This window comes from Lactuca saligna, chromosome 9 (assembly GCF_052625555.1).
Source record: "Lactuca saligna cultivar CGN05327 chromosome 9, ASM5262555v1, whole genome shotgun sequence".
In the NCBI taxonomy this organism is placed as follows: Eukaryota; Viridiplantae; Streptophyta; class Magnoliopsida; order Asterales; family Asteraceae; genus Lactuca; species Lactuca saligna.
Window position 1 is genome coordinate 68,896,857 of NC_136425.1, and position 26,402 is coordinate 68,923,258.

At 36.8% G+C, this 26,402-nt stretch overlaps 1 protein-coding gene across 1 annotated transcript; it reads left to right on the forward strand.

Annotated features, from left to right (window-relative positions):
• Positions 1-5: 5 nt before the first annotated feature.
• On the forward strand, positions 6-26,402 carry LOC145016453 (uncharacterized). The gene is made up of 2 exons (XM_078974765.1): positions 6-829; positions 26,177-26,402. The coding sequence occupies exons 1-2, from the start codon at positions 6-8 to the stop codon at positions 26,400-26,402; spliced, it is 1,050 nt and encodes a 349-aa protein (XP_078830891.1).

Sequence of the window (26,402 nt, forward strand, 5' to 3'; positions counted from 1 at the left end):
CATCGATGGCAAAGCGACAGGTGGTGGAGGCGTTTGATCGGACAATGCAAGATATCACTGGGGTGGCACTCCCTTTTGGTGGAAAGATAATGGTTCTGGGAGGCGATTTTAGACAAGTATTGCCAGTCGTAAGACGTGGGACACGAGCACAAATTGTAGACTCTAGCCTACGAATGTCGCCTCTTTGGTCTTCGATTATAAAGTTGCGGTTAACAATAAATATGAGAGCACTTACTGATCCATGGTTCTCAAACTTTCTATTACGGGTTGGTGATGGAGTTGAAGAAACAGTGGACGGAAGTTTTATTCGCATCCCTGATGATATGGTCATTCCATACACTGATAAAGAAAAATCATTAGATTCTTTGATTGATGCAGTGTTTCCCTCATTGGAATTTAATAGGTCTGAATCAGATTATATCATATCGTGGGCAATATTATCTACAAAAAATGATAGTGTCGATGCGATTAACGATTACATGATCGATCGATTTCAAGGAGAAGAGAGAATTTACTATAGTGTCGATGAAGCCATAGATGATAAAAATGGCTTCTATCCGTTGGAATTCTTAAACTCGATCAGTGTTAGTGGTTTACCTCCGCATTACCTTCGATTAAAAGTTGGATGTCCGATAATACTGTTACGGAATATTGACCCAGCAAATGGGTTGTGTAATGGCACCCGATTGATATGTAGAAGCTTTCAGCAAAATGTTATTGATGCAGAAATAGCTGTTGGTCAACATGCAGGAACAAGGATATTTTTGCCTAAGATTCCTTTATGTCCATCTGATGATGATATGTTCCCATTCAAGCTAACGAGGAAACAGTTTCCTATTCGATTGTGCTTTGCAATGACAATCAATAAAGCTCAGGGACAAACAATTCCATATGTAGGTATCTATCTTCCAGAACCAGTATTCTCGCATGGACAACTTTATGTTGCATTGTCCAGAGGAGTTTCACGTTGCAATACAAAAGTATTAGTAAAGCCTAACGAAAATTCAAAAGGTGATGGGGTTTATACAGCAAATGTGGTGTATAAAGAAGTATTGCACGATTAATATTTTGTGTCGTCTTGACTGGTTGCTTTTTATTGGTTATTTGATGCATGATGTAACAAATAACACCATAGTTTGATTATATTGTCTTCAACATGTACTTTTTTCTAACATAACAATTTTGTAATGGAAACATATCACTGAAAGAACTCACGTGCCCCGCCGCTTTGCGCGGGTAGACGGCTAGTATATATATATATATATATATATATATATATATATATATATATATATATATATATATATATATATATATAGGTGGGTTCAATTGAGAAAAATAAAAAAGGTTGAGATAAAAGACACGACAACAAACTTATAAATATTGTAATAACCTTCAATTTCAAATACGTAGCTATAGCGGATTCGATAACTGTTCGTTCATCATCAAAATTTTTCCTCCAACCTTCAATAATCATCAAGATTTTTCAAGTAAACCGGAATTTTTCGCTGTTCATGAAATTGGAATTAGAGTTCTGGACTCGCAATCACAGTCGACATTGAGGGACTTAGAATCGGTACTCACAGGTTCCCAATCGGATTTTCGGAAATCAAAATTAAATTGAGAAATCAATCAGAGATAGGATGTCGCATCTGAAGTCGAAATCGGAAGTATATGATGATTTGGAATTGATAACTTGATGTTTTTAACATTTTTAAAATAGTTAACTTGTTTGCACTCCAACTGTTTGATAAAATGCATAAACTAAATTACCACATTATATTCACATATGAATATGTTTCTCACCTGAATCAGTATATGATTATTAAAAACACAAAACAAATATGCAAGTCTGTATGTTATTCATATGTGAATAACATATAAAAATTATATATATTTGTCAAAATACCTTCAATATTCATAAGTGAATATACCTTGTAATATTCATATGTGAATATACTATGTAATATTCATAAGTGAATATATCATCTAATATTCACAAGTGAATATACTCTGTAATATTCACATGTGATATACCATGTATGTAATACTATCTAATATTCACATATGAAATATCATTTAATACTCTTAAGTGAATATACCATCTAATATTCACAAGTAAATATACTATGTTAATATTCACAAGTGAATTTATCGTCCAATATTAAAATATGAATATACTATATTTATTATATACTATATTCATATATGAATGATACTTAAATTGTTAAAAAAAAAAAAAAAATCATACTTTTTATTCATAATTGAATAACGAATGTACTGTAATAGAACCTGATACATTGTTATTCACTTATTAGCTGAATATATATATATATATATATATATATATATATATATATATATATATATATATATATATATATATTATCTTAAAACTATATCAATATGGATGTCTATTTGTAGAAAATAAAAAATCATGAATTTTGGTATATTTAAAATCATTTTTTGATAAAAATAGCTTATAAAAATTAAAAAAAAAAATGAAAAAACTATGTTTTTGTATATATTAAGGTAATGATTACCATAGTTTAAGGAAATATGTTATGTTGGAAAACACATGTGCATTCGTTTCTCATTTCCGCCGGTACGTTGGAGCCTTTTGCGGCAAAAATAAATGATTGGCTGAGAATGATTCCCCCATTCTCAACCTTTTTTTTTCTCAATTGAACCCTCCCCCTATATATATTGTCACATACAAAAATTTATTATGGAGAAAAGGTAATACTTATGACCAGATTAATTGTTTGTATCACCACATTTTTTACTTCGTTACACGTATATATCATTTAGCCACATATAATGAACGTGATAAACCATGTGACTGTAAGCACATTATGGTGGTAAATTTTTTGTAGTTCATGTGTTTAAATGTATCTTTTAGCATCAGTTGAATAATATGACCATCTGCCATGTATTTGTGTTCATTTTATCGAAAATAATGTGCAAAGGATTCTAATGTAACTAAAGGTAATACATGATAAACCATGTGGCTGTAAACATTTTATGGTGACGTTTTCTTAATAGTTCATACGTCCAAATGTATCATTTAGCCTTAGTCGAATAATGTTGCCAAACATGACCATCTGCCAGATCTCTATGTTCATTTTATCGGAAATAATGCGCATTAGATTCTAATGTGGCAAATAATGTCTATGCTCATATGAATTGTTTATATGAACATATGTTTCATTTAATCAGATATAATAAACGTGAAAAACCATGTGGCTGTAAGTTTTTTAGGGTGACATTTTTTTAATAGTTTGTGTGTCTGTATGTATCGTTTAGCCTCATTCAAATAATGTGGTCAAATATGACTATCTGACCCATATGACTTAATGCCATAAATCCTAACCCATACAATTTAATTAAAACAATATCATTTTTTATATAATAAGAAAACTACCTTCATTGAGGCAGTATTTTATACATATAATTAAGTGTTATCTGCTACCCAAACATCCAAAACATAGCCAAAAGATATTTTTTACAACAGTTATCATAAATTGTCAACTAACAATATCTATGAAATGACAAAATCCACTGTACTTCCTATACCAGTGACAAACAAGGTAATCATCGAATATGAAATCAAACTATACATAATCAAAACAGGTCCGTATGATTGAATGATCACCCTCTTCACATTGCAAGATGATATCATATTTTGTTGGCTTATGAGTAAGCGATATATGCGCCAAAAACTACTTCACATATGTTGAACAATCAAGAAATTCTTCATCATATGGTAACATTGCACCAAAATCATACTCAAGTATCTCTAAATCTACAATTTAACATTTGAAATAACATTCATCCATTTTAACAATTCAATTTGCCTTCCATACATACAAAACAACAAAATATACTTCAATCGGTGTTTTGATAGAATCCTAAAATTATAGTCTCACATAGATAATACAAATTATCAAAATATATTAACAATAATGTATATTATATATACCTTGAGAGCATAGAGACTGCCCCCTTGAGATGTAAATTATCCCAAGCACATAACTTGCTTCAAAATGACTTGTTTCTCTTGCAAAATGTAGCAACCGTATTCCTATTTTAAAGTTAGATTTGGAGAAGTACTCAACTTGAAAATGAGATTAACATCAACATATGACAACAACAAATGAAAAACCAAAATATGTTCCTATAAATTGATCACAAAAGATGTATATCATTTCTAATCGTTATCTTGCAGCAGGGTTTCCTTCCTCTGAACATCGAGTTAAAAAGGCTTCCTTTTTAGTTTCCAACTCCATTCTATGAGTTGGAGTAAAAGGATCAAGCAGTGATGCTAATTTATACACAATCTTATATTCCTGACTTGATTCATTGATTTTGTAACACTCGATTCCAGGTATGAAAATATTGCCGATTGTGTATGATTTTTTGAAGCCTCGCCATGACGTCACAATAAGCTTTTGGGCTACGGGAGTTTAATGAGCCACCACGATGTGGTAGCGACTATTGGATAAAATCCTAAAGTTTAAGGGCTGAGCCCTATTTAAACTCCTTAACCTCTCGTAGCCTCCCTCCTATCAGCCTCCATCTCTCCAAATCATCCCTTGCAAACCCTAGATCCATTGTGTTAGTTTTTAGCCTTAAAGTGTGCGTGTTTCGTGCTTCTGAAGGAAGAAGGTGGTGGAAGATCATATTGGGAGTCCAAAGAAACGTAGGTCCAAGAGTCTATCTTCCTCAAGCATCTTAAGGAGGTATAAAGTCTTCATCTTGATGAGTTAGTTGATAGACCTATTTTTTCCACTTTTCTCTATTCATAAAGCTTGCACCTTTCTGAATCTCGAGGCCATTTGGAGCGTTTGGATCTTTAGATCTGATTTAGATTTGAGTTTTGATGCCATGCATGGAATCTTGGCCCTTTTGACCTAATAAGAGTGCAAGACTTGTATTGGACATGCATGTTTAAAAAGAACTAAATTTTATGATATGTTTGGTGTTAGAAACTCTTCTGGAGACTTTAAACAAGTAATTTTAAGGATTGAGGGAATTTTACTTAATCCATGTAGTGTTTTGTTCCTTAAAGTTGATATCTATACACTTTAGAGGGTTCTATTGGAGAAATTTGGAAACTTTATCCATCTAAACCCTATTATGGACCATATATGAGTTGGAGACCCTTTAGGATTGAAGAAAATGGCTTAATACATTAAGCTGCTGAAAATCCAGTTACCACGATGTGGTGGCGGGGGTGGTCGCAACTATATTGTCGTATTCGATGCCACGTCGTAGAAAAGGGCTACCACGATGTGGCGGTTAAGCTGAGTTGACTCTTCATTGCTTTTTCACGGTTTGATACAGTTTAACCCCATGAGGGTATTTTGGATTATGTTTGAGAATTTGTGTTTTGATGATTAGGTGTCGGTTAGAGCTCAGATTCGGAGACGGGGCCTCATCAATTATTGTTCAGATACAGAGGTGAATTTCCTCAATATATTTAGTAGGTCGAAGGAAATAATGTCGGCCCGTGGTTTGATATGTTAGTATGCTAGTTGTCTGTGAGCCTTTTGCATGTGTTTTATATATATATATATATATATATATATATATATATATATATATAAATATATATATATATATATATATATGTATATTGGTCGGGGCCCAATGACTATTCTATATACTATTATCTTTGTGATTATCACATATGTTTGTATGATTATATGATTATATGTTCATATATATACCTGGTGGGGCCCGATGTTGGTCGGGTCCCGATGACTGACAGATTTGTAAATCGAGCAGGGTTGGATAAAGGGCGGGGTTTGATGCTCGGTGGGGCCCTTTATGTGTTTATTATGTATGTTATGTAGTATTGTGGGCAACTCATCAAACTTTGTGCTTATGGCTTGTAGTTTATGTTTTAGGTACTTCTTGTTCGAAAGGGGATCGTATGGGATGATTGTAGTGCACACACCACAATAGTCTGCGTTTAATGATTACTCTGATGTTTGTGATGTATTTGATACAATTTGTTCCACCATGGTTTTATATTAATGTTTTAGGATAATGGTTTTATAATTTTAAAAATGAAACGTTTTGGTCTAAATTTTTAGGACGTTTCAAGTTGGTATCAGAGCCTTTTTGTGGGATTCGGACGTACTCTTGGGTTCGTCTGAACTTAAATTGAGGGTTTGGTAACCTTTTTCAAAAAGATATGTTTTATAAAAAGAGTTTCTAATAAAAGAAAAGGGAGTGGTGAATGCAATCGACCGAGCTCAAGTAAGTTTTCCTAAAATACCCATATATGATATATGATATGCTTTGATCTGTGAATCTGTGAATCGTGTGCTAGTTAGGGCTAAGGATCTGCTAAGGGTTTGCATGATAGAATGCTAGGAGAGATGCATTTTTATGCCTACTGAATGAGTTTCTAGACTTGCATGCTAGTACTAATCACTCAGTGATAAAGTCGCCTGATTTGGTTATGCTTGATTCCGATTAATTGATGCTTGAATGTTGCATGCTTTGTGCTTTTTAGGAGTTCTCACTAGCATCAGCTAACTAGTAAGCGAATACACTAAGTCACATATATGAGAAACTAAATAATTTTAGAAGGTTAGGTTTTAAATCTATTGCGCAACTCTTGTTTGAGTCCAACCATTGTAGTGTGAGACCTTTCATTCGAAGAATTATCTGGTGTCGCTGATATATAGTTTTATTCGTAAGCTGGTTAGAGGGTGAAGGTAGGAGTTCCTTCTGCAACTGATGGCGGAGAGTGGTATGGTGTTTACCCTAGAGAAAACCTAGGAAGAGATTTAGTGTTGGGAGCCTTCTTTTTGAAGGATTATACATGTGGATAGGGAGTAACCTGGAGGATTCAAAGCGATCCTTGAGGAAAGTACAGATAGATATGGATGGTAGTATGGACCAGTACTATTAGAAGCAGAGGATCCATACTCGTTTCAAGGAGAATTGCAATGAAACCAGGGATCTTGTTGCCACACCCCCAAATCGGAACGACGGAAACATTCAGGGGCGGATGGCGTTATGTATATTATCACAACAATTAAAAAATAGTAATCAAAGTAACAACAACCATTGTATTGATAATATATAGTTTACATTGTGTTCGTAACATTGTTTGTAAGACACCAAAAGTGTGTAGAAAATACTACAAGACGTGATGCTATGATGCTCCGTCTTCTTAAAACCTATTAGTGTACCTGTCTACTGGTTCCCTAAGAATACAAGTGACTTTGAAAGTTTATCAACATTTAAGTTGGTGAGTTTATAAACATTTTTGTTTTAGAAGTTTTTCTTTATTCTTTGAAAATGTTAATGTGTTCCCTCTAGAAAATCTAATATTTTCTTTTGTAACTGAAATGTAGTCTTAATCCTTAAGACCAAAATGTATGTGTTATTGTACTCTGTAATAGTATATTGTAGTCTATTATTAAAGAAAACCATATAAACGAAGGCTTCCCCGAAATGTATGTTGACGGTATTTGGAAAGTAGTGTATTGTATTAGAAAAATAGTGTACTTTATTGTATTTGTATGAAAACCCTTTGTATGTATGAGCCTGGAATCCACCAGCTGTACTATAAAGTAGTGTAATATAGTTCTATTATTAAAATAAAATAATTGAATTTATGTTTATCCCGTAAACCAAAATGTTTAATTAATGCTTATTGTGAGTGATATTATAACCATGCTAAAATGACTAGTGGCTTGCACGACGTTCTTTAGGCGTCAGAATGTTATGACATTTGTCACCCCAAACCTGCCAGTCTACTTGTAGCGAACTGTTTAGGTGCGGGATTGTCAGTCCCATATAGATCTATACACAAATCCACACTCTCCTTCTAGGAAACTCTGGTTATAATTCAGGACTTTAGCGTGTACTCTAGTAGGTACGATAAAGTAGTGGCTCACAATATTGTATTAACTTGTTTACATATAGTGTGTAATTGTTCTCTTTTTCTTGTAAATCTATGTATCCCCTTTTGTAGTGTACTCGTTGTGTAAAATAATTTTACTTAAATAATTATTTTTGTATTGTATCTTTGAACTTAGTAAAATAGTGTAAGTGTTCCATAAACTATAACTATTATAATTTATCATGTATGTTCTTGTATTGTTTCTTGAACTAGTAGAGTAGTATGTATATTCCATAAACTATACGTATTATAGTTTATAAGTGTGTTGTATGTAATGAAAATATTCTTGAAAATACCCCTTTGCTCGGCATGTTACAAAAGGGTTAAAGTTTTTTTATAAATTAGTTTTATATTCATATATATATATATATATATATATATATATATATATATATATATATATATATATATATATATATATATATATATATATATATAATCGAGATTAAAAAGGCAATCGGACAAGTGGTTATACCTTAAGCCTACAACCAAACAAGAAACAGGAGTTAAGGCGAAAACACTAGTCCTTAACCTGTTGAATCTTATATATCTTTTGGTAATAGAAATAGTTGAAAAAATTGAAAAAAAATTCGAATAGCTTGAAATAGTTTAAAATAGTTTGAAATCGTTTGTATGTTAGCATAAGATCCCTTATGTTTTACTTGTATCGCACCCCCGCCCCCCCCCCCCCCCCCCCCCTAAAAACATTGAAAAATAATTATACATGATATTACATTTAAATTAATGAAATAATAAATTAAATTGTTAGACAATACTAGATTATGTAAGAAATCCTTACAAAAATCCTTAGAATTTATTTGAAGGTGCTCTTGGTGTTCTGTGGTGTTCTTGGGTGAAAACTTGAAGATTTGAAGGAAAGTATGAATGTTCTTGAGGAAAATAAGGAGATCTGAAGGAATCTGGGCAGAATCTTATGAAGATATGATGTTTACGGATACGTTTTGAGAGCAAAATGGGAAGGATTTCAACCTTGGAAATGAGAAATGAGGAGTGTTTGCGGCTATATATATATATATATATATATATATATATATATATATATATATATATATATATATATATATATATATATATATATATATATATATATATAAGGGATGTTTTCGGCCTTAATGGGCCTTAACAAGGAGATTTCAGACCTACATGGCCGAAAACCCCTTGACTTCGGTCCTAATTTGATTCCAATTTGAGATTTCAGTCATGGCTATTCCTAAGGAAGTGATTTCGACCATCACTTCCATAAAGGAAGTGATTTTGGTTTTGGTATAGGATTGGATTCCCAAAACCGAAAACCTTGTATATATTATAAAATATCATGATTTAATTTATGTGTTTGACTTTTTTTCACAAGTGCAACTTTTATTGACTTTCGTTGACCCGAAATAACAGCTTGTTACATTATCCCCCCGTTAGAGGGAATTTCGTCTCAATTTTTTTTATAGTAAGTACTCATGGATTAGGGAAAAGATGCAGGTACTTTCGTTGCATCTAGTCTTCTCGTTCCCAAGTGAATTTGAGTCCCGCTTGGCATTCCAGCGGACCTTCAGTATTGGTATACGACATTGTTTTGTTCTTTTAACTTCCTTATCCATGATTTCTACTGGTTCTTCAATGAAGTGTAGGCTCTCGTTTATCTCGATTTCATCGAGTGGAATCACAAGAGTCTCGTCGGATAAACACTTATTTAGTTTAGACACGTGGAAGGTAGGGTGTACGTTATTTAGTAAGCTACTAGTCCGATTTTAGCAAATATCTCAAATGGCCCAATGTAACATGGATCTAGTTTTCCACCATTTCTGAAACGTATCATGCTCTTCTAGGGTTAGGCCTTCAGCAGAACGCGGTCACCAACCTAAAAATCCAAGGGTTTTCGTCTCTTGTCTGCATAGCTCTTTTGTCTGTCTCTAGAAGCTTTTAGTTGTTCTTGGATTTGAATGATCACCTCTATCATTTCCCTTATGATTTACGGGCCGGTGAGAGTGTTGTTAGGGACTTTCCCTTTAGCTAGTTGCGTGTTACCCACTCCAGCCAGCACAGAGGTGATCTGCACTTGCAGCCATAGAGGGCTTCAAACGCAGCAATAGTGTGATAACTATTGTTGTATGAGAACTCAACAAGTGGCAAATGGGTATCCCATGCTTTACAAAAGTCGATCACACAAGCTCTCAATGTGTCTTCTAAGGTTTGAATAGTTCTCTCACTTTGCCCGTCTGTTTGTGGGTGGTAGGTTGTACTCATGTCCAGCCTAGTTCCCAGGGATTTTATAGTGACTTCCAGAACCGTGAGGTGAATCTACTGTCTCTATCAGATATAATAGATATCAGCACACCATGTAGTCATACTATCTCTCTAAAGTAAGTTTTGAGTAGATATTTTTGGGCTTTGACGCAAGATATAATTCTAAGGTTCGTACCAGGTTTGTCGCCGTAAATGATGAGGATTTTGCCAGTTGATAGATTAAGGTGAACGACCTTTTTGTAGCATAGAATATCTGCATGGTGAGGACTTAACCAATCCATGCCGATGATGATGTCGAAACTTTTTATTGAGACCGGCATAGGTTCGATTTGAAAAAGAATAGTCATTTAGAGTGAGGGTACAACCTATGTATATGTCGTTTGTAACAACCCGAAATTCAGGTACCTCTAATTAGCCCTTCATCTTTTGTTATGTTGTCATTTTGGGCTTTTTTGTTGGGCGAGTACGCTGGGTGTACAAGGAGTACGCTGCGCGTACTCGCGCACCTCATTTAAACGCATCATCCCCCAGGTACGCTGGGCGTACCTAAGGTTACGCCGGGCGTAACTGGTCCAGACCCAAAAACCATAATTTGGTGGTAGGCTATAAAAGGAATGAGATGGCTTGGTTTCTCAGCCACCATCCTTCAGAAAGAAACCCTAAGAGAGTTGCTCCTTCGTTCATAGCTTGTTTGTGAGTGTTCTAAGCTTTGTGGTGTCATTTCAAGGTAGCAAAAGAGAAGAGGAGTCCATTGTGGAGGCTAGAAGTTGGTGTTCAAGTGTAGATCCGTGTTTAGCAAAGGTTGGAGCTTCTTCCTATGGTAAAAAGTTCAGATCTTGCCTTGTAGTTCTTGTGGTATGCTTTATGGACCATTTTCTGGGGTTTTGGTCCCAAAGATGGAGGCTTTATGAGCAAGTAGCCTCCATTGGCCTAGATCCATCATATTTCTGGTCCATTTGAGTTGTAGGTTCATAAAAATGTAATCTTGGACGTGAATGATTAGCCATGCATGAGATCTAGATCTTTTGAGTTGAAATGGAAAGGTATTAAGGAGTGTTGGAGCCTTTACAGCCATGCCAAGGCTTAAAGGTTTCGACTTTATGGGTAAGGAGGCTAAAAGAGAGCCGGATCTAGAAGTTGAAGAAGTGTCTTAACCATTTAAGACCAGAAATGAAGAGTGGCTGAATCTGGGTGTTACGTTGGGCGTAACTCCCAGTATGCGCAGCGTACTGGATGGAGACCCCGATTGTGGATCAGTGATGTATGCCCCGCGTACATAAGTCTGTACGCCCCGCGTACTGTGAAATGTTGACTTTTAGGGTTTTGGTCAACATGTGGACTTTGAGTCAAGGAAGGGTAAAATGGTCTTTTACCCCTCTGAGGAATGTTAATAAGGGTAATGTCTAGTTGTGGAAGTCTATATTAATTAAAATGATATTTCGTTATGATTAGGCGAGGTTAAGTCTTCATTTCGAGATTTGGAGATAGCGAGCGTGTGAGATTCTAGACTTTCTACGAGGTGAGTTTTCTCACTATACTATACCCGGAAGGGTTTTATTGTGTGACTGGAAGGTCGAATATGTTATGAGTTGTATGCATTGTATATGATAAGTTAACCGTTTGTATGTGCTATGTATGTTATGATTGATATGGGCCGGAAGGCATATATGTTATGGGCCGGAAGGCGTTGTGATGTGGACTGTAAGGTTGACACGGGTAGAACCGGAAGGTTTACCGGGTCGGGACGGATGTTCCCTAAGACACATGGACTGGAAGGTTAGGGCCTAGAAGGGCGTATGTGTGTAAGTAGTATTTTGGGGAACTCACTAAGCATTTATGCTTACAGTTGTGTTATGTGTTTCCGGTACTAGCAAGGATCGTGGGAAGGTGCCGACGTGATCTGTACACACTATCGGGAGATTTATTTATGATCTTGGGATTTACATGATTTGTACTATGTTATGATACATTGGATTTTATGACTTGATTTGGTTGGAAAACATGTTTTAAGAAATGAAAATTTTGTTTTGAAAATTCACGTTGTTACATCGTTAGTGCTCTTTGTCTTCCTATTGACCATATCGATGGTAAATGTTTCTTTTAGTGATTGTGGTTTTTGTTTAAGTAGATGTTTAAATTTGTGGCTCACGAAACTCATCTGTGCACCATTATCAAAGAGTATACATGCATAAGAGTTACCAAGGAGAAACATACCCGTGAGCACAATGGGATCTGCTATTGTTTCTTCCTGACCTATTTCCAACACTCTTCCCACACCACCAACATTCTTTGCCTTTGGGAAAACTCTCTTGAAGTGCCCAGTTTCACCACACCCATAACAAGCGTGGCTTACCCCAACTCCAAGGACCTGGGTGATTGGTTGTGTCGGTGCCTTGCAAAAATGGGTTGTATGCCCCTTCCTATTGTAGTTATTTCAATGTATCTCCCGATAGGGTCCGTGGTGATGAAAATTGCATTTGTTGCACTTTGGTAGGTTTCCAACATATTTCTTCACTGGTGTTAGGGTAGCAAGGGTAGTTGCAGCATGAACAACCACGATATGTTGTTTTTTGGCAGGGTCTTGTGATAGCCGACTCTTCTTTTTAGTCCAGAATTTTCTCTTGCTTTCGCCCCCTTTTTCTTGCTCAGGGATGGGGGCCATCACACCTTGGCAGACTCCATGATCAATAAGTCTCTGGGCCAAGCGTTTGGCGCTATTGAAAGTAGTAGTTTTTGAAGCTAATACATTCCCTTGGATCTGAGGAGATAGTCCCCAGATATATCTCTCGATTTTCTTACTCTCCAGGGTAACCATCTCGGGACATAGAGCTGCTAGATCACTGAGAGCAGTATAAGCTGCTATGTTGGAACCTGTCGTGGTAAGGTTCCAAAGTTCTTGCTCCAGCTTTAGTACTTCGCCCCTCGGGCAATACTCTTCCATCATCATTGTATTTAGGTTCTCCAAGCCCATTGAGGTAGCCACTGTGAGAGTCAGTGACTTGACATGGCCATTCCACCATATAAGGTCCCTATCAGAGAAGGTACAGGCTGCAAACTTTACTTTGCTCCCTTATGGGCATGAACAGATCTCGAAAACTGCTTTTGTTTTCTCGAACCATTTCATTAGGGAAATGACTCCCCCGATTCCATTAAAGGAACACTCCCGTGGATGTTTGAGACTTTCTCTGTGGTTAGAAGTGTGATCACCACTACCCTCCCCAATAGCACTACTAGCATTGATTTGATTCATGTGGGCTGCCACGATGGCTGTTGTCACACCCCCAAACCAGAACGGCGGAAACGTTCGGGGGTGGATAACTTCTTGGGCAATATCATAACAATGAATATAATAGTGAAGAAAGCAAACACAACAATCATCAATATAATTGAAAAAGTTGCATCGTAGTATATGTTTACATGTTTTCAAAAATCAATTACATCATGATGACAAAATATGTTTTTGAACTTGACGCCTTAGCGTCCCTGTCCTCAAAGCTGAGCATTTCCTGTTCACTAAAATCGTGAGAATACAAGTAGTTTTGAAAAAGTGTCAACAATTAAGTTGGTGAGTTCATAAGAGTTTTATTTTGAAACGAAATTGTTTTTCCTTTGTAAAAGCGATAAAGTTGTTCCAGAAAATCCGATATTTTCCTTAAAGAGTGATTTGAAGGTCTTTATGTTATGAAATAGTGCATCCTAGAATTTCCTATAGTTTCCTTCTATAATCTCCAAGTATATATATATATATATATATATATATATAAGTTATATAAAATAAAGTTAGATAAAACGTTGAATGTAATGGGTCTGCCCTAGGCCCAAACCAAATAAGGAACAGGAAATAAAGTGGACCCACCAATTCTAAGTCGATCACGACTAGATTCTATATAACTCTAGCATATACACTTAGTAATTCTGGTTGAAATCTAATAATTCTAGACAGAATGTAGTCTTAATAATGTAACATCCCGAAATAGCAAGAGTTGAGTGGAAGGGCTAAAAGTGTAATTTGGGAAAGAGTGACTCGGCGAGTCCATGGGTGGACTCGGTGAGTAGAGTCGCGACTTGGTCGCGTGTTAAATAGCCGACTCGGCGAGTCAATGAAGTGGACTCGGCGAGTAGGCGCTGAGTGGAGAAAACCCTAATTCTCAGGGTTGAGCCCTATATAAAGAGCATTATGTTTCCTCCCCAACCTCTTTATCACTCCTTTGAGTCCCTGAAACCCTAAAATCGTGGAGAAGCACCATTGTTGAGTGGATTGGAGCTTGGAGAAGTAATTGTTGAAGAAAGTATGGGAAATTGAAGGTGTGGAGCAAAGGGCTTTGCTTGGATTCGAGTTCCTTGCAGATTGGGGCGTTCCTTTGAGGTAATATCTCGTTCTTAGGCTGTTGTTATCTTGTCCCTTGATTTTGGGGTTTCGGGGAAGCTTATCTTGGGTGATATTGGAATCTAGAGGTTAGATCTGAGGTTGCTACCTCAGATCTGGAATGGAGGAGAGTTGGAATGCAGGAAATTCCCTGTGTTGAGTGTTGGATGAAGCTATCTTGTCCCAAACCTTAGCCCTAAAGTGCAAAATGCATAGATCTCTTTGGATTCACGTAAAGTTTGCCACTTTACGTGATGAATGAGTTGTAGGAGGCTAGATCTATGTTTTGGATCAATTGCAAGGTCTGGAACGCTTCTGTATGGATTTAGACCGGTGGTACTCGGCGAGTCACTTGGGTGGACTCGACGAGTTGCTTGAAGATGAGCTGAGACTCGACGAGTTGGAAGAACAACTCGGCGAGTTGAATGAACAACTCGGCGAGTAGGTTGATGATATCCTTAGACTCGGCGAGTCTGTTTTTGGACTCGGCGAGTCTTGTCGAAGAGTCCAAATATTTTCTGGTTGAGTCGAGAACCGGCGAGTCAAGGGATGACTCGGTGAGTTGTGTGCGAGTGGACTCAGAGTTGTTGGACTCGGCGAGTCTCAGGGTGACTCGACGAGTTAGGTCGCGGATCGAGTGAAGTTTTGAGTATGGGAACTCGGCGAGTCATAGGGTTGACTCGGCGAGTAGGGTCAGTCAGGGGTTGACTTTGACCTAGTATTTGACCAAGGGTTAACCAGTGGTTTCCAGGGGTACTTTGGTAATTGTTGATTATGGTTTTGATTTCAGTGCATTGGTGGCTATCCAATGGTGGAGATGGTATCAGTGATCGGAGCAGCTTGAGTTATCTGTTCAGTCGGTAGTTTCAAGGTGAGTTATCCTCACTATATCTGTAGGGTTTAAGGCACCAAGGCCGACCCTTTTATCGGATGGAAATCCGGGTAATTGTCTGTTGTATGATATTGCGGGATATGGGCCGGAAGGCGTTACGTTATGGGCCGGAAGGCATTACATGTTGTGAGCCGGAAGGCAATGCGATGTGGACCAGAAGGTCATGGCCTGGAAAGGCGTATGTGCATAATTATTATGTTGGCTGAGTCGTAGGGCGATGTTATGCTAGTGATCGGCTAGGCTGGTATCTTTGTTAGCGTAATGATATGTTATGTGATCTGTTGATCGATTTGCTAACTGTGAACTGTTATATGATTACATGTTATGTGCATGGTTGTCTGGTCTGGAGTGTAACCCAGTATGCATGGTTGTTTTATGTTCTGTCATGATATGTATGCTTTTTATGTTGCGGGCCGGAAGGCGACATGTTATGGGCCGGAAGGCTATGTGTTATGGGCCGGAAGGCATTACGCTATGGGTCGGAAGACGATATGTTTTGGACCGGAAGGTTGTGGCCTGGAAGGGCGTATATGTGGTTGGTATTTTGGGGGTATCTCACTAAGCTTTCGGGCTTACAATTGTGGTTTTTTTATGTTTTCAGGTTTTCAGGAGTCTGTGGCAAGGCAAAGGCGTGATCGTACCGTTCCTCGCGTTGGTGTTTTATGAAATGGACCTGGGAAATACTCTGTTAAATAATGTATTGAAAACCTTTTTGTAACAACGTTATTAAAATGGGTTGTTTTTGAAAAGTTTTAATTGTTTCGAAATTTCGGTCGTTACAAATAACCAAAGACCGAGACTATGCCTATCATAGTTCATCAAATGGTGATAGTGGACATAAACTATACATATCATAATTCACCAAATAGTGGTAGTGATAGTGAACATGAATTATGCATATTATAGTTTATCGAAAAGTGGTGGTGGTAGTGAACATAAACTATACATATCATAATTCACCAAATATTGGTAGTGATAGAGAACATGAATTATGCATATTATAGTTTATCCAAATTGTTTGTAATGTAATGCAACCTAACTATACCTACTATAGTTAGTGTATTTGTTGGTAGCGTACACTTATTATAGTTTATTGTAATTACTTGTAGTAGTGTCAAACCTCGGTATATGATTCATATCTTCAAGATAAGGTAAATAACGTGTATTATCATTCACATGTATTCAATTAGTACTATCCTTGTCATGGTTTACCAAATGTTTGTATGTAACGGATGTAAACTTTCTTTATGACAATTTATTATTTCACCATACTTAATATAGTAAAAACCCATTTGTTTTCTGATGTATGTCTACATACCAAGATGAAATGACACATAATGTAATAATATATAATCACATAATGATACACACCTTGCTCAACAAGTTACATGGTGTGAATGAAAGTTGCAAGCTGCCAGCTTGTTTTTAACATTTTGTATTGTTTTGGAAAAATCTCAGAAAAATCATACGAAGTCAAAAACTGAATCCGTAAAATCTGGAAGTTTGGAAAATGTGTCTAGTTTGTTCATAAATTTTATCATGATTTTTAGATGTCTCTAACTTGTGTGAAATTTTCCATATTCACAGACTGGTCCGGATTCATAGCTACAGTGATAGACAGTTTTGTAAAAATCACCATAAATTGTAGAAAAATCGTATGGAGATGTGAAAGTATTCATTTTAAAGGTATAAAACTGAAATATTTTCATCTAATACAGTTTTGAAAACTAAAATGTTTAAGTTGACCAAAACAGTATGTGAATTTGAGTTAAACTTTCCTGATGAAAGCTGTTGGAAAAGTTTAGTTGTGTTCTTGGTGTTTTAACTTGTATCCCCCCCCCCCTCTTTAAAACTTAAGAAAACAAGAAAATATATGGGTATGAACTCACCTTTTGTGTTCTTAGTGGATGGATGTTTGAAAAAAGGAAGTGTTCAACTCAAGAACACTAAGAAGATGCCTTGATGAATCGAGAACCTAACATGAAGGTGACAATGTTTGTGTGAGATTTCTATGATTTTGAGTAGAAGGAAGTGCAATAACCATAAGAAGGGTGATGATACTTAGCAAATGTATAAGGAAAGCTTGAAAAATGTCTTGGAAATCTCGAAATTAAGAGAGAAAAGTGTTTGATCTTTTGGTGGAAATGAGGGAAGTGAGGAGAGGGGGTGGGTTGTCCAGCTGTTAGGATGTGAGAATGGTAGGAGATTGATGGATAAGTACAATGAAGTGACTAGGTATGGTGGGGAGGGGTATGGACTGGTCATGGGGTGGGTGTGGGTGGTTGCTTGTGTCATAAACTAAAGAAAAGTCAGCACTCCACCACTAGTACTTCACCTACTCTTCTTGGATAATATTTATCCCCAAAAACGTGATTAATTAATAAATATGGGGCCTTATATGTTAAAATAAAGTTTTGGGTGAAAATCCCGTGTTAAAATGATGAAAAAGGGGCCTAAAACGAAGTCGTAGTCGAAAACCGGGAAGAAAGGCGAAACCTGCGAAACCTCTCGGTGCTAGGCCAAAGGTTCGGTCCCTTCTGGTCATGGACCGAAGGCAAGGTGAGCCGAAATAGCCCGAAGGAGAAAGGGGGGTTTCGTTCCAAGAAGGTAGGTTCGGGTTCGGTTCCATGAGCTTCGGGTTCGGTCTTCCTCCTCAGTTCGGACCTAGTGGTCTCGGCTTCGGTCCTCAACAGAGTTCGGTCCCTATAGGGGACCTTCGGTCCTAAGACGCTTCGCTTCTAATAGGAGGGTTTCGGTTCCTTAAGGTTATTTTACCCGTTTTTACCACGTTTTAAGCGGTTTTTTACCCGGTTAAGGGTCGGGATGACCCGAATGATTTCAAAAAGTTAAAGGAACTTTTGAGAGAGATTTGGAAGAGATTTGGGAGAGATTTTTGATAGAGAGAAAGGGTGAAAGAGATTGGGAGAGGCTTCTTTTGTGACCTTTTTGAGTGCTTGACTTCGCAACTCAAGGTCCGTAAGCCCCGTTAATCCATGTTTAAGGATCTTACACACTCCCGATGACTATGCAACATTGTTTTATCATTTCGTTACCTCACTTACTTTAATTAGAGTTACAGAAATCTAAAAATACAAATTTTCCAAGTGATGATTTCTTATGAAAATAGCGAGTTGTACAGTAATTACATAACGTAAACCCTAGTCTATAAGGGCTAATTGAGTTGACCGGTTTGACTTGTTGACTTTATTTGACTTTGACTTGACTAGAATGCTTATTGTGAGTGATATTATAACCATGCTAAAATAACTAGTGGCATGTACAACGTTCTTCAGGCGTCAGAATGTCATGACATTTGTCACCCTAGACATGCCGATCTAATTGTAGCAAACAGTTTTAGTGCGGGATTGTCAGTCACGTATAGATCTATAAACAAATTCACGCTCTCCCTCCAAGAGACACACGTTATAATTCAGGACTTTAGCGTATACTCTAGTAGGTACGATTAAGTAGTGGCTCACAATCTTGCATTAACTTGTTTACGTATAGTGTGTAAATGTTCTCTTGTTCTTGTAAATGTATGTATTCCCTTTTGTAGTGTACTCGTAGTGTAAAATAGTTATACACTAATAATTATTTTCGTATTGTATCTTTGAACTTAGTAAAATAGTGTAAGTTTTCCATAAACTAAACCTATTATAATTTATCATGTATGTTCTTGTATTATTTCTTGAACTAATAGAGTAGTATGTATGTTCCATAAACTATACCTATTATAGTTTATAAGTGTGTTTTGTATGTAATGAAAATATTCCTGAAAATACCCATTTGCTCGGCATATTACAAAAGGGTTAAAGCTTTTAATAAATAAGTTTTACGCATACACACACACACATACACACACACACACACACACACACACACACATATATATATATATATATATATATATATATATATATATCGGTAATAAAAATAGTTGAAACATTTGAAATAATTTGTTATAGGATGAAATAGTTTAAAATAGATTGAAATCGTTTGTATGTTAGCACAAGATCTCTTGTGTTTTACTTGTACGACCCCCTAAAAATATTTAAATCTAATGAAAATGTATGGGTATGAACTCACCTTGAATCTGTGTTCTTGTTTGGATACGAAGTGGTAGCAACGATCCTTGGGTTAGAACCCGTGTAAGTAGTCGTATCCTAATAATAATGATACACAATATCGCATTTAAATTAATAAAATAATAAATCAAATTGTTAGAGAACACTAGATTATGTAAGAAATACTTACAAAAATCCTTAGAATTTATTTGAAGGTGTTCTTGGTGTTCTTGGGTGAAAACTTGAAGATTTGAAGGAAAGTATGAATGTTCTTGATAAAAGTAAGGAGATTTGAAGGAATCTGGGCAAAATCTTATGAAGATATGATGTTTAAGGATGAGTTTTGAGAGCAAAATGGGAATGATTTCGGCCTTGGAAATGAGAAATGAGGAGTGTTGCGGCTAAACATACATATATATATATATATATGTATATATATATATATATATATATATATATATATATATATATATATATATATATATATATATATAAGGGAGGGTTTTCAGCGTTAATGGCCTTAACAAGGAGATTTCGGTCCTACATGGCCGAAAACCCCTTGATTTTGATCCTAATTTGATTCCAATTTAAGCTTTCGGTCATGTCTATTTCCATGGAGGTGATTTCGGCCATCACTTCCATAAAGGAATTAATTTCGGTTTTGGTATGGGATTAGATTCCTAAAACCGAAAACCATGTATATATTATTAAACATCATGATTTAATTTATGTTTTTGACTTTTTTTGAACAAGTGCGACTTTTACTGACTTTTATTGATTTGAAATAACCGGGTGTTACACTTGTAGAGTATGAGACTCCTCAATATATATATATATATATATATATATATATATATATGTGTGTGTGTGTGTGTGTGTGTGTGTGTGTGTGTGTATTTTGATGGTTTTTATGGTTTATTTTCAGTATGGTGATTCATTGAGGTAGACTAGTTGGTGGTTCTGGTATCAGTGTGGGCTCAGACACAGATTCTAGAGCCATGCAATTGGATGATCAGATGTGGGAGTTCAATTTGTCTGAGATTACCTGCAACATACTTTAGCAGACTCCTGTGAAAATGGCGAGGTACAACAAGATGTTGAGGAGTGAAATTCGGCAGTTTGTGAGCCGATCCAGTTGCAGGACAATGGAGGATATGATAGCGAGGGCTAGGGAGAGGGAGATTGATCTTGAGATGGAGTGCAAGGGGAAGCCAGACCAGGTTTAGGTTTCATGGAGTTCGCGAAAGAGGCCCAAGGTATTTGATTATAGATCTAGAGGACAACAAAGTCGGAGCCTTTGTAGTAAGTGCAGAAAGACACACGATGGGGGCGTGCAAGGTGGGTGGTTCTAGTTGCTTCAAGTGCGACCAGATAGGTCATATTTGCAGGGATTGTTATGCTACTACCACCACCACCCAATATATGATCTGATTTGCTTCCATTGCAATCAGAGGGGCCACAAGAAGGCCCATTTTCAAAGTTTAGTAGCAACAGGACCAATGGTAGCACCCACTCTAGGAATGATGAGGATCACTAATGACTGCCTGAGCAAGGCAGATGCTCTTGTGGTGAATAGCAGGGTTTCTTAGCTAAATACCGAGGAGGCTCGTGCAACACATGATGTGGTGACAAGTATGTATCTTCTTATTATCTCTTTATTTATATTATATTACATGCTTATGTTTATGTGTTTAATTTTAGGATCGTTCTTCATGAACGGTATTTCTGCATTGGTATTTTTTTCATTCGGGGGCTTCCCGATCCTTTATATCACTTGCGCTTAGTAAGAACTTTGTCAGAGCTCCGGGGGAGTTGGATTATCCTTTAGACGTTGAGATTATTAAGATCGATTTGTCTATGTAGCTAGGGTTCATCGGAGTTGTATTCTTTAGATGTGCAACAACCAATATGTGATTTATTTGGTTCCTATTCCTTTGTGTGGGAATACGGTTATTGTAGGTATGGATTGGTTGAGCCTTAATACGGTGGTGATCAATTTTGAGCACCAATTATTTTGAATTTGAACGACAAGTGGTGGAGAGTTCATAGTTTAGGGGGAGAGAGTTCAGCGGGGGCTAATTTTGTGTTTATCAGCAAAGGCCATACACTATATTCATCAGGGTTGTTCAGATTCGTTGCCTACATTATGGATACCCGGTATAAAGGTAAGGTGACCGTGGATGATATGCCGATTGTGTAGGAGTATCCGAATGTGTTTCTGGAGGATTTTCTTGGGGTGCTGTGACAACCTGAAATTTATTCCGTCACTACAACCCGTTTCTATCAATAAAACTCGTTCTTATGAAACTTTTCCGTTGGCATTTGGATTAGGTTAATTGAATTAAGACTTTTATTATGACTTCATGAGTGTCCAAACGCATTAGAAACACGTGAAAGACCCTCGAAAAGTTTTAGTTTACAACCACATTAAGTTACGAACACTTAATCGGTATGACCATAAGCTCCGTTTAACATCGGTATCGGGTAGATTTCCACCGGACCACAAACTCAAAACATATATAAGGGTGAGTGGACCTTCATTTGAATCTTTTCACTCTATTAACACACACACACTCTCTCTCTACTCTCTCTCTCTCTCTCTCTACTCTCTCTCTACAACTCAAATTTTGATCCAAAAACACCTCTTTCAAGCTCCAAACTAGTAAGTGATCTATCCTAACTTGTTGTTTAGCTTGTTTAGCATGCAAATCCGTGTTTAAATCATCCAAAAGTATCAAAATATTGTGTTTACGGCCCAGGAACAACCGCAAACACCCATAAAAGGGGTTTTGAAGCCCAAAACCCTTCCAAATCACTTCTAGTGCTTAGCTATGACTAAGGGACTTGCATGTATGAGCTTAGAACACCAAATCTTGTCATTTGGGGAGTAAACTTGAGTTTACGGCCCAATAAAATTCTTGGACCATAAACACTCACTTATAAGCCATAAACACCATTTAAGGTGTTAAATTTCCCCTTAAACACCTCTTATGGCTTGGAATGATGTATAGAATAAACCACCATCGAAGTAGGGGCCTTAAACATTAAGGAAAGCATGACCTTAGGAGATTACGGCCATAAACCCCCCAAAGGATTGGTCCCTTTGCTGTAAACTCCTCTAAAGAGGTCAAATGGTGCCCTAACTTCCTTCCATAGCTTGTATATTGGACTAGAATCATGTGTGCATAACCTAGAACCATCAAAACATGAAGTGAGGGGAAAATTAAGAGTTTAAGGCCATAAACTCTATGTTTACAGCCATAAAATCCCATAACTGGTCTATTTGAAGACTTAGCCACTTCCTATGCCCTAGAATTGGACCTAGCCTAATTCCACAAGTGTTATAAGACCTTTGAGCAACCAAGAACACTCCACCCATGAGTTTACGGCCGTAAACTCATGGAGATATGGTCTATGGGCCTTAATCTTCTCCAAGAGTTTACTCTTGAAGAGTAAACTCCATATCTAGCCCCTACACCCCCTTAGATGTAACTCATATCATTCCTAACACTTAAGATAAAGTGTTTTCGTGCCTCGGAGTGTATTATCTTACTTAATTAGTAATTCAATAACTAATTAGATACAATTATGTATCACTTCATATCACATAGGAACCTCGCGCGTGTTCAAGCCTTAAACTGACACTTAGTATCCTACCCGGCACATTTCTCGACTGGTGAGTTCATACCCCTATACTTTTTCTGAGTTTTTCATGTTTTCAGGGGGGAATACAAGCAAATCATGAAGTTTTTCGAAACTTAAAACTGATGTAATTATATGATTTTTTGACAAACTTTTAAATACTTAATCCCTATTGTAATGTGCGGAGCATAAGGGAGATTTTCAGAATATAATTACATAGTTTTCAAACAACGTGGGAACTTATCAAATCATTCAAATTATTATGAGAATAATTTGGGACCTTCATTACTTGTTTTACGGATTCAGATTTCGTACAAAATCAATAATATAAACTATGTCTGATTTAGTTTATCCATGTTTAATCTAGAGTATCATGATAAATAATTATCTCGTATTTGATTAATTATACTCTACCTTGTACCAAATGATTTCGAAACTTGAGAACGATCTATTATCCCGTGAATCAGTTAATACTAGCTTGTCAGACTTGTCTTCATTTTACCCTTTGGGGTACCAGTAAATCCTCTCCGGAAGTATAACCAGAGTCTCCTGGAGGGAGAACATGAAATTTGTGGATAGATCTATTCGGGACTGGCAATCCCACACCTAAACTGCTAGCTACAGTTAGGCGGGCATGCCTGGGGTGACAAATTTTGGAATCGAACGACGCCTGAAGAACGTCAAGGAGGTCACGGGTCAAATCAGTATGGTGATACGACTCACAATACGTATTAAACTAACTAACTTTATTCACGGATTCCTTTCTTTATTCCATAGTTTTATGTATTAAAACTACCTACTTTTGTACTGGAGGGTATTCCAGGGATCTTAATCTATAGTTTTATGTATTAAAACTACCTACATTCATACTGGAGGGTATTCCAGGGATCTTAAACTATAGTTTTATGTATTAAAACTACCTACTTTCGTACCGGAGGGTATTCCAGGGATCTTATCTTATGGTTTTCTTAACTTACTGGTGATTAGTCAGGGTTTTTCTTATCTTATGGAAATCGACTTACATGTTAGAAAATATGGGATTTTCTGGGAAAACATGCATATGTATTTCATAACTCAGTAACAATGGTTTTCGATATTACAACAATCTTTATCAAAGGAAATGAAGTATTTATTACAAGATTAAATAACCGGTTTTCCTTACAAACATGCTTATGAACTCACCAGCTTTACGCTGATATTTCAAAACTGCTTGTATTCTCAGTTTCTCGTTAGACAGGTATCCCGCAATCTTTTAGAGAAGACGGAGCGTAGAGAAGTCTCGTCTTTACTTACGTTATACTAATGTATATATAAACATGTATTACTTTGTTCTCAAACAAATGTAAATTTTCCTATGTAATGTAATGGTTGTGTTTAGTGTGCTTGCTATGTACATTGGTTGTGATACTTTACATGACGTCCTCCGCCCCGGAACGTTTCCGCCATCGGTCTCGGGGTGTGACAGGTGCCTCTGGAGTGACTGGTGGAGTTTAGGACTGAATTGCTCTTGGTGTGGCACCAATAGCTAGGGCACCATATCAGTTAGCACCTCCATAGATGTAGGAGTTGTCTACATAGCTTCAAGGAGCTATTATACAAGGGGTTCATTAGACCGAGCAGTTTTCCATGGGGAGCACCGATGCTGTTTGTGAAAAAGAAGGATGGGTCTCATCGGATATGTATTGATTATCGGGAGTTGAATAAGCTAACGGTGAAGAACCGTTATCCACTCCTGAGGATTGATGATTTGTTTGACCAGCTTCAGGGTGCATCTTGGTTTTCCAAGATTGATCTATGTTCGGGTTACCTTCAAATGAGGGTCATAAAGGAGGATGTGCAGAAGACGACCTTCAAAACTTGGTACGGTCATTATGAGTTTATGGTGAATTACCTTTGGGCTCACCAATGCTCCAACCACATTCATGGACCTCATGAATCGCATATGCAGGCCGATGTTGTATTGGTCTGTGATTTTATTCATTGATGATATCATAGAGTTCTCCAAGAGTGAGTGTTCTGGTTGCACAAGGTGCAGTTTCTAGTGCACCTTGTACAACAAAAAGTGAATCAAAATGAATTATTTTCAAAATGGAATTTTACATGTTCACTTCCTTCATTTAAAAGATCGAGCCCAAAACTGTAAATATTGCTCTTGATTATACTGATTGGTTCAAGCGATGCATGAAGACTTAATGAATTTGATCGTAGTAAAGTCCGGTGATTAATTCCAACTCCGAATGATGCATCTGTGGTAGGATTAAAATGAGTATTTTGGAATACGCTTGACAAAGAAGGCAAGGTGATTTGGACAAGGCACAATTACTTGTGAAAGGATACTGCCAGGAGGAAGGCATAGACTATGAAGAGATGTTTGCACCAGTTGTAAGGATGAAATCTATTTGGATTTTCCTTGCCTCTGCAGCTCATAAAAATTTCGAAGTCTATCAAATGGATGTAAAATGTGCATTTATGAACAGTGAACTAGAGGAAACTGTCTATGTGGAATAGCCACCAAGTTTCATAAATGAGAAATATCCAACTCACTGCTATATTTAGGATAAGGTTGTGTATGGTCTAAAACAAGCACCTTGTGCATGGTACGAAACCCAAACTCGTTTTTAGCCGCTTCAGTAAGATGGTGACCATCTAATGATCGTCTAAATTTACGTTGATGATATCATTTTCGGATTGACTAATCCTAGATTAACAACTAAATTCCAAAATTGATGGAAACTAAATTTGAGATGAGCTCAATGGGTCCTATAAACTTTTTCCTTGGTTTAAATATTAGGTAGGGTTCGGAGGGAATTTTCATCTACCAAGAAGCATACTCTAAGACTTTGCTTGTGAAATTTGGCATGGTGGGAGACTCAAAGGTCAAGGTGCCAATGGAGTTCGAAACGAAACTCACTACATGCTTGGATAAGGTAGCAACAGATCTCACTCTATATTGACAAATGATGGGTTCTTTAATGTACCTAACATCTAGTTGTCTAGATATTGTTTGTTGTTTGCTATTTTGTCAGGTTTCAGGCGAATCCTCGTGAACCACATATGACTGCAGTGAAGAATATTCTATGTTCCATTAAAAGAACCACCTCTCTTGAAATTTTGTATCCTTCCAACTTTGGATTTTTTGTACAAGCATACTTCAATGCTAATCTTGGTGGATGCAGTCTTGATCGTAAAAGGGATGCGGTCTTGATCGTAAAAGTACAACTGGAGGGTGTCAATTTCTGGATGCCAAACTAA